This window comes from Nannospalax galili, unplaced genomic scaffold (genome assembly GCF_000622305.1).
Source record: "Nannospalax galili isolate Female #2095 unplaced genomic scaffold, S.galili_v1.0 scaffold136, whole genome shotgun sequence".
Taxonomy (NCBI): domain Eukaryota; kingdom Metazoa; phylum Chordata; class Mammalia; order Rodentia; family Spalacidae; genus Nannospalax; species Nannospalax galili.
This window is the reverse complement of record NW_008340872.1, coordinates 2717938-2727426: the sequence shown is the minus strand read 5'-3', so window position 1 is coordinate 2727426 and position 9489 is coordinate 2717938. Positions and strand designations below refer to the sequence as shown.

Here is a 9489-nt window from a genome sequence, read left to right as displayed (position 1 = left end):
GCCCAAGGCACTCTGTGGGGAAGGAATCAATTTGTTTGCCAGATACTCTTGGAAGGCAGCCAAGGACTGGCTACCGGCTATCCAGGGACTCTATCACCTCTAGTAGCCTAAGAGGGAAGACATTTGGGAATGGTCCATGAGCGTCATTTTGGCTAATGCGTTGTCTGGGAGCACCTGAGGGACAGGGGAAGAGGGCACAAGGTCTTGCCTCTAGGCTTAGCTGCTGGCTTCAGCAGCTGCAGGTGAACAGTGCTGCTCACCACATGGTGAGTCAGCCTGCGTGAAGAGTGCCAGACCTGTATGTGTTCCCTAAGCAGGGCTCCTCACTCTTTCCTCATCTGTCAAGTGGCATGATGTCTGCTCCACCTGTATCGCAATGCAGTGCAGTAGAGGTGCTGGATGTGACCACGAGAGCCCCAGAGTACCCTGGGTTAAGGGGTCACACAGGGCCAAGAGCCTTTCAGTTAGGGAGGCCTCCCTGGAGGACATCAAACCATGCAGGGTTAGGGACCACAGTCCTCAACCACCCCTCAAAGACATGAGATTTTGGAAAGTGGTACTAGCTTGTTGTGTGCAGGTACGATGTTTAATCAATGAATTCCAAACAGTAACACACGTATCCTGAATTCTCCAGCCCAAACGGCCTTTTAACCTTCAAATGAGGGGAAATGGAAGGAAGATGAAAACTCCACATTGCCTCTAAAGGGCAATCCGCTCAGCACCGGCTGCTCAGGACCGTCTGACTGCTGCTCCGAGTTCGGGACTTTCAGAACAGCTCCCGCATGGCCTGGCTGAGCTTCTGGATCTTGGTTTTAGCAGACATGTCAACATACTTCTCCCCGATGCGCACAATCATTCCACCCATGATTGAAGGATCGGTCTAGGAAAGAAAAGAGGCAGCAAATGTGAGGATGCAACATTCTCGATTAAGTGCCCCGAGGCTGAGCAGAACCAGCAGCACAAACACATGAAACACCGAGGAAAGCAGACGGCAACCACGCACAGAAATGTGTGGAGTTCAGTTAAGATCGAGCTTTCCACTGACACTTTCTATAGCCAGTGTAGGCTTCAGATAACCAAAAGAAACACCACCAAATATCTGAACCCACCTTAACCTCCAATTTCAGTACTTGGTTTTGACTCAGGAAGCTCTTCAGCACTATCTTTAACTCAGAGAGAACAGCTTGGTCTAAAGGCTGAAAAAGAACCAAACATCCTTTAGATAAAGCAAAACAGCAACGTCCATAGTTAAAAGGAAAGGGAAAACTACAGCAGGCATGCGTCACCAAGGCAGGCCTGGGGCTCCTGTCTGAAGTTGGGGACCAGAAGTGCTGCACTGTGATACACCCTCCAGTGCCACTGGTTCAGAAGGCCCGGCCACACAAAAACCACTGCGAAGCTCTTGGAAACCACACTCTCCAACACTACAACTACTAATCTAGACGACCCTGGGTGCTGCATGCTACAAGTCACATACCACATCCTACGCATGTTTATACCCCAGATGGTTTCCCTGCACTATTAGGAAGAAATCACAATTTAAGACAAATTTACTTGTAGGAAGGTTATATAGTGCTGTTCAAGGAACACGGGACTTCTAAGAAAAGATGTGTGTTCAAATCCCGATTCTACATTGTGTGTCTTGACAAGCTACTTAATTGCCCTGAGCTCCAGCTTCCTTGTCTACAGAGTAAGGACAACCTTGTTTCAGCCTCACATCCATCTCTTGATGGCTAGTAAGAAATTACAAAGTCCCCAGCTCATGTCAGGAAGAAACAGTGGCTAGATTTTACAAAACATGCATCAAGTCAAAGGGCCTGTTCACTCTGCCTCCCTCCCATCTGCCACCAGATAGAAGATACTCTCGTTTCAGTACTTAATATGGCACTTAAAAAAATAATTCAAACCTACCATGGGACATAAATCACTATTTTCTAACACATATTGATGTCCCTTAAATGTAACCTAAACTACAGTCCCTATGGATTGTTGGCTGGGGTCTCGCTGCTGGGCGGGTCTCTGGCTCTCCGCGGCTGGGAGTGCAGGCGGGCTCTGCAGGTCGGCGGGTCCGCGGCGAGTGCAGACTCTGTGCCAAGCTGCAGGGGGCTCTGCGCCAAGCTGCGGGAGGCTCAGGCTAGCTGCAGGACGCTCTCACTGTGCCCGCGGGACGTTGGCCACCGTCCCACGAGCCGAGGCGGGGAGCGCAGGAATGGCGAACGCAGAAGCTTCGCGAGTGAATGTTGATGGAAGGACAGCTTCTTCCGGGAAGACTGCTCACAGGCTGGTCCCAGGCACAGTGAAACACAGGATACAGCTCAGTCGGATTCAGTGATACAGCTCCGCTTTATTAGGGTGAAACTAGAAGATTTATAGTGTGGAGGCAGTAGCAAAAGCCTCAGCTGATAGGTGCTCTGTAGTATGCTTCATTTACATGTGGCGCGGGGCTTCTATGCTGTCAGACAGTGCCTGATTAAAACCTTTCTATGCCAGAGGTCATGTTTCCGATAAGGCATCTGTGGCAGCCACTTCAAAGTGAGCCAGGAGGAAAGCAGGAGGCGCCCCGCTGAAAAGGGGAGTCTTTCCATTAGGCGCCGAGCCGGCTCGCAGCTATCCGGACATGGAGAGACTGCGACCCTAACAGCAGGGTTCCCCAACAATGGATACTCACTGGTATTACTACTAAGACACACACCGGCCCTTCCAAAGTGGAGGTTCACAGCACTTTACAAAAGATGACAGCAACTCCATGAGTCACAAGCCACTTTTCCCAAATTCTAGATTTTACCTCGTTTGTCGAGGCCAATGCAGCAGCAACAGCCCATGACTTACATACGCAGTGGTCACTGTACATGGCACTTCTCCACGATGGACACTCATGATGGTGGAAAAGGCAGAGACGATACCCTGTGTACTGTCTAGGCGACCATTTTCAGCAAGTAAATCTGAGGGAGGGACATGAAATTCACTGACTCAGAACCAAAGCAAATTTCAATTTGTGACCTTAAAATACCATAATCAAAGTCCTTTAAGAATGAATGGAGAAGCCAGGTATGGTAGCACACACCTGTAATCTTGACACTCAGGAGGCAGGTGGATCTCTGTGAGTTTGAGACCTATCTGCCCTACACTGTGAGTTTCAGGCCAGCCAGGGCTACACAGTGAGACCCTGTCTCAAGAAAACAAACAAACCAAAGAATGGAGAAGATATGTTTTTTTAAAGTATATTCAGGGGCTGGCAAGTTGGCTCAATTGGTAAAGGTGCTTGCTGCCAAGTCTGAGGACACTGACTTCAATCCCAAAACCCACATGATGGAGGGAGAACCAGTTCCTGCAAGCTGTCTTCTGACTGCCAAATGCAGTCACACCATGACACCTGCATTCCCCTGCCCCCAAAATGTTTCTTAAAAAGCTGTTCAGGATGGGACTTGGCTGTGGCTCAGTTGGCAAAGCACCTGCCATGCAAGCGAAGAACCCAAGTAAAGAAGGCAGGCCGGCAGCACTGTCCGGAATCCCGGTGCTGGGGAAGCCAGGGACAGCAAGAGCACTGGCCAAGGGCTCGCTGGCCAGCCAGGCCAGCTGAATCAGCAAGCTCCAGGTTCAGTAAGACACCTCATCTCAAAAGATATGGTGCAGAGTGACTGAGGGAGACAGTGTGACCTCTGGCCTCCACAATCACATAGGCATGCACACACATGAACAATGTACTTACTGTCTTTTTATAAACATTTAAATTACCAAGTATTTGTATGTCGGCGTAGAGGGATTTTGCTCTCTACACATCTGTAACAGATTCCTTGTACTCATCTAACAATCGGATTTTCATAGTTACAGCATAGACCCCCATTCTTGGCTACCCATCCCCAAATTAGCATACTGTCTACCTTCAAAGGCGGTGATATGAAAATACTTTAGAATTCATATTCTGACTTGCTACAAAGGCTTGTACCAGCAATGCAAATGTACTACAGGATGCAAACATCTGTAATTCGAGGTTTACACTAACCATGGGCCACACATCCTTTCTTCATTATGAAATTCTGAGTTGAAACTATTGCCTATGCAATCAGACATTCTTATATCTCAATGTATAAACAAGTCACTTGAGAAGCTAGATGAGATGCAGACTTGGACCTAGGCTGGGGTGAGTCCTGAGATACTTTATAGTCAACAGGCCCTGAGTGATGCTGATGCTCCTGGACCATGGAACAAACTTCTAGAAGAATGTTTTAAGAGGGTTGGTGAAATGGCTCAGTGGGTACAAACCACTTCCCATGTAAGCCTGACCACTGAGTTCAATTCCTAGAACTCGTGGTGGAAGAAGAGAACTGTCCATTGACCTCCAAATGTGTACTGGGTGAAAAACAACTCAAACCAAGTTTCCACACTTACTCATCAGGTTGGTCGTCAGGGGGGAGAACCTTTCCTTTGCTGTGACGTCTTTCAGGCTTTTCACTTTAATGGAACGCTTAATGTAGGGGTTCAGAACAGCAAGAGACACTTTGGGATCCTTCAGGAGTTGCTAAAAATACAAAGATTAGTTTAACTCTTTAGAGCACATGAACCCAGCTGTACATGAAGAGAAGTTCAGAACCAAATGCACTTTCCTGGCTGACTTTAGGAAAATACTACATCATGATTTTATAGGGGATTAAATGATGTTCTTTGAAAAAATATTAAATTAGCACATCAAGTTTCTTACATGTATTTTTTTTTGGGGGGGGGTCTTTTTGAGACAGGGTCTCCCTGTGGCCACGGCTGGCCTGGAACTTACCATGTAGACCAGGCTGGCCTCCATCTCACAGAGATCCATCTGCCTCTGCCTCCTGAGTGCTAGGATTAAAGATGTGTGCTACCACACCCACCTCTTACATGTATTTTTGCTTTTAAAGAAAGATCATAAAAAAAAAATAAACATAATAAAAAAATTAAAACCTAGGGAAAGTTTCTGAAGAAACTTTCATGAAGAAATATACTTTTGATAAAGTGAAAACATATTCAAGACATTTGGGGCTGGAGAGATGGCTCGATGGTTAATGAGAAAGGTCTGTTCTTACAGAGGACCCTGGCTTGATTCCCAGTAACCACATGGCAGCTAACAACCATCTGTAACTTCAGTTCCAGGGGATCTGACGCCCTCTTCTGGCCTCCAAAGCTGAGCTTTAAATTATTTTCTGAAATGGCAACTTTTCTTAAATCAAGTCTTTTATTCTGATTTTATACCTCTCTCTTGTCTTAACTGGGAAGCTCAGGTTTCTAATGCTAATGTCCTTATGTATGGGCTAGCTCCTGCTGCACACAACTGTTTCAGAACAACAAAACCCAGCTTTTTTTTTTTTTTTGGCTTTTTGAGACAGGGTCTCCCTGTAGCCCCATCTGGCCTGAACTCACTACGTAGACCAGGCTGGCCTTGAACTCACAGAGATCTGAGTGCCCCTGCCTCCCAAGTGTTGGGATTAAAAGCATGCAACACCATGCCCGGAAAAACCCAGTATTTTTACAGTAAACATTTTGTTGTTCCTAAAGATTCTTTTTGTGAGTTCTATCTCATTAGGATGAGTAATAAAATAAAAGCAACTATGTACAAATAGAAACATGCAACAGACAAGAAACCTACTTACTCCCACACGAACCAACTCCTTTTCCACTTGGTCCAGCTTATTCTGTTTAGATGCAGCAGAATAGAGGGCGGTGGCATAGCGACCCTCGATGCCATATATCTGAACAGGGGGCTTGAAACAAAAGGCGGGGTAAGGAAGAAGGAGAGACAAGATAAATTATTTTAAGTAACTGTAACTTAAAAAATACATCTCACAGTGAACAAGTTTAAACATGTCATCAAGGAGCAGTCCTGAATGGGAATTCTCAAACTGGGGACATTTCCTTGGCCGGGACCCTCTACTGTTGAGAGGCAGAAGACACAGTATCCAAAGGATCTTCTAGCTTTACCTATCTGTAATCCAATTGTTTTAAGACAAACTTATGCTGTTTTGAATTCATTAATAATTCAGTTCTCAAGTGTACACAGTGCATACTTTCACACATTTCAGAGACATAGTGTAACCCCTCCTTCAGTTTCCTCATTAACGTTCCACTTAACAGCCCTCCAGGAATTCACCAAGTGCTTGAGGTTTGAATTATTTTCCAAAGTAAATTGTGAAACTTTTCTACACGCTGAGTGGCTACATGTACTTAGGGCTGCCATATGGGTGTAGTGGGTAGGTTAGACTTTAAATGAGAAAGATTTCGTTTGGCCCAGTTTTAAACTACTTTAAGTATAGGCAAATTTCAGTACTTCAGTTTCTCCTTTCATAAAACGTGAGGAGCAGCCTCTCACGCCCCGTCTGTAGTGTTTTAGGATGTTCCCCACATGAACAAGATGGCACTGCTGACAGAGGTTTGGAAGGACCGGTGCTGTGCAGAAGGGCTGGTACTTTTCCAAGCTCCAGCTCATGTGGTTCCCTAAGGACGTGCATTTGGTATTATGGCTGCTGCCTTATGCTATGCCCCCCAAGGACAGTATGAGCCCAGTGTTGACTGGGATGGGTGATGGACAGTGTCCGACAGCCCAGTACTTCTTCAGATCTGTGAGCTAAGATGCTGAATCAATTCTGCCACAGAGGAACTAATTGAAAAATTAAAGGGGGTTGGAGTTGTCTTCATCAGAAGTCAATTCTTGTTTGAAAAGAAGGACTGGCAGACTTTGAAAGGAGAATTGGGGTGCCTAATGCAATAGGCCCATCAGTACTGGTTTTGTTTGGAAAAGAGGTGCAGAACACAAGCATCAGTTACTAGCTGCTTGAAACCAGATGCAACAAGGAGCTGCAACCAAGTTATCAATGCCTCTCATGACACTAGAAACCCAGGCGTGTCACTTCCTTTTATTGGAGATGTTCCCTTCCTCAAGAAGAAAAAGAGTCACCTTGCCTATGGGGGATTAATAGGAAAAACCGAAAAAACTTTTAAACATTCATTTGTTGTCTGTGGGTTTGTGCATGCTATGGCACACACGTGGAGGTCATAAGACAACTTGCAGGAGTCTGTTCTTTCATTCTGTCATGTGGGCCCCTGGGATCCAACTCAGGCTCTGAGCTTCAAAGAGCCTTTACCTGCTGAACGCATCTTACTGGCCGAAAACAAGTATTTTAAAGACATTCTTAGGTTTAAAGGTTAAGGGATATGCCCTCTGAATAAGAGGTACCCAAATCCATCCCTCTCCACACCAGGCACACATATTTAGAAAGCAAATCTTGCAGAGGTTTCACCACATGTTCTAAGTGCACTGCTTGTCAACACACACTTTCATTGGCTTTCAATGACAAAATAATATAAATTAACATACCCTCACAAGCTTGGCAAAGGGCCTGACCACAGATGTACTGAAGCACCGTACCTTCAGAAGTAAAGAAGACTGATCAAACAGGGTTACATGAAGAATTTCTGCATTTAGATCAGCAATATATTAAGACGGTTCTAAATAAGTAGGTTCATATGTTCCTTTACATTATCACACAGGTTATGTGAATGTGAGCTGCACTTTATTACCTTTAGTAAATTTAGTAGAATCATCCCAATGCTTAGGAACCTCCCTCCCTAAGTGATGAGGGATGAGGCTAGCACTCAGTATGAGAGAAAAAAATGCTGACTCCCCAAAACTGAGTTTTTCAAAAGAAAATTGAGGAAAAAACCCCCCAAAAACAACAAAAAAACCCCTAAGCCCCTGGCATTTATAATACTATACTTTAAAAAAGAATTTTAATAAAAGTGGGAGGATTCCAGTCATGATTCTAAGCAGACAAACCTGCTTAGAAATCTAAATGCTATCTAAAACCAAAGATAAATTCTTTGAGTACCAATTGATATGGGAACAGGCTTTGGTTCTTAGAGGTGGTATCTTGTCTAGCAAAGGAAAAAGCCATAGTTTAAAAAGGGCCCTGAGGGGTTGAAGAGATAGCTCAGTGGTTAAGAGCATCTGGCTGCTCTTGCCCAGGACTCGGGTTAAATTTCCAGCACCCACATGGCAGCTAACAAGTTGGAAGTCCAGTTCCGGGGATCTGACACTCTCTTCTGACTTCCTCGGGCACTGCACGACACGGGTGCACTTACACACATGCAGGTAATATACATATAAAATAAAAATAATAGATATTTTTTTTTTTTTTAAAAAAAGCACCTGCAAGGGCACAAACGTTCAGCTCTGGAATGGGGCTTTAAGAGGCTTTCTAACGCTTTTGGAAAAATTATGCATGCAGTGGCTGACCATGCGATGTACAGCATCAGAGCTGATGCGGCAGTGTAAGGTGTACCCTTTTTCCAGCTTCCTTTCGACTCCATGGGTTCTAATCTTAGCACTATCGCTTCCCAGCTGAGCAGCTCAAGAGGAGACTTTAAGCTTTTATATACACATGAAACGCTCTTAACATATACTGAGCATTTCAGACCGAGGAGTGCAGCTACCTCCGAAGAGTTTCCCACCCTGGCTAAGCCGTCCATTCGGCCTCCCTGACCTACGCCCTTGCCTGGAGCTTCTCCGGTCAGCGATCCCAGGACCTCTAGGTCAGGACCGCGCAGCCCCGCACCCGCTCCCTGGAAGCCGTTCCGTGGGACGGAGCAGCGTAGCGCCACCCCCGGAGGGACCCTCTCGCCAGCTTCACTGACCTGTCGGGACAGCCCGGACGCGGCGGGGGCAGCCATCTTCTCCCGGGCGACTGTAGGTCAAACCCGAGGGCTATCAAGAGAGCAAGGCCAGAGCGCACGCGCGCGCTGGCGTCACTGCGAGGCTCTCTGGGAACTGTACGCACAAGTTGTTAGGGCGCATGCGCGGGAACCTCTTGCTTGCTGGGAGTTGTAGTCTCTAATATGGGGCTAGATGGTTATAGGCTGGGATGGGGCTCCTGAACTCGCACTGAGTCTGAAAATTTAAATTTAAATTTAAATTACTGGCTGAGCGGGCCTGAGTATAGGAGAGATGTGCTGGCCTTGTTTTATAGTTTATAATTAGATAAATAGAGTGACTTCTGTTTCATTTCGTTGCATCGTCAACATCAGAGGCTAAGACAAAACCCACAAAGGAGCCTTGCAATCTCTGGGGCAAACTCCCCATTCTCATTTACTTCGGCTGTATCTGTTCTGGTTTTCTCTTCACCTCTTTCTTTCTAGTCTCACAGGAGCCCTGGCTTATTAGATTTTTGACGCCGTGTGCCATTCTGGTGCCTAAGTGTTCGGTTCTGGGTAGGACAGAGTCACACACAGACTTGAAATAGAACCAAATTTTAAGTAAATATGATAGCTAAACTTAAAACCCGGTCAGTTTCTCTGCATTCACAAAAACAACCCATTTAAAAAATATTTAGCTTATTTTCATTTTATGTGTATGAGTGTATTGCCTGCGTGTATGTAAGTGCACCCGTGTCGTGCAATGTCGGGGGAGGAGGTCAGAGAGTGCTTCGGAACTGGAGGATGGTTGTTAGCTGCCATGTATGGGTGCTGGAA

At 45.9% G+C, this 9489-nt stretch overlaps 1 protein-coding gene across 1 annotated transcript; it reads right to left on the bottom strand.

Annotated features, from left to right (window-relative positions):
- Positions 1-557: 557 nt before the first annotated feature.
- Atp5po (ATP synthase peripheral stalk subunit OSCP) lies at positions 558-8781 on the bottom strand. Its single transcript, XM_008835937.3, has 7 exons — positions 8656-8781; positions 7340-7390; positions 5619-5729; positions 4390-4519; positions 2830-2942; positions 1110-1196; positions 558-880 (listed from the first exon to the last, which is right to left on the bottom strand). The coding sequence occupies exons 1-7, from the start codon at positions 8689-8691 to the stop codon at positions 767-769; spliced, it is 642 nt and encodes a 213-aa protein (XP_008834159.1). The 5' UTR covers positions 8692-8781; the 3' UTR covers positions 558-766.
- Positions 8782-9489: the final 708 nt, after the last annotated feature.

Bases quoted from the DNA above. Each gene is read 5' to 3' on its own strand.
- Atp5po (XM_008835937.3), bottom strand. From the start codon at position 8,691: ATGGCTGCCCCCGCCGCGTCCGGGCTGTCCCGACAG. The intron at 5,730-7,339 runs GTATGTTAATTT...TTTTGTTTCAAG, and splicing joins CCTTTGCCAAGCTTGTGAGG to CCCCCTGTTCAGATATATGG. The intron at 2,943-4,389 runs GTAAGTGTGGAA...TCCCTCCCTCAG, and splicing joins CCTGACGACCAACCTGATGA to ATTTACTTGCTGAAAATGGT.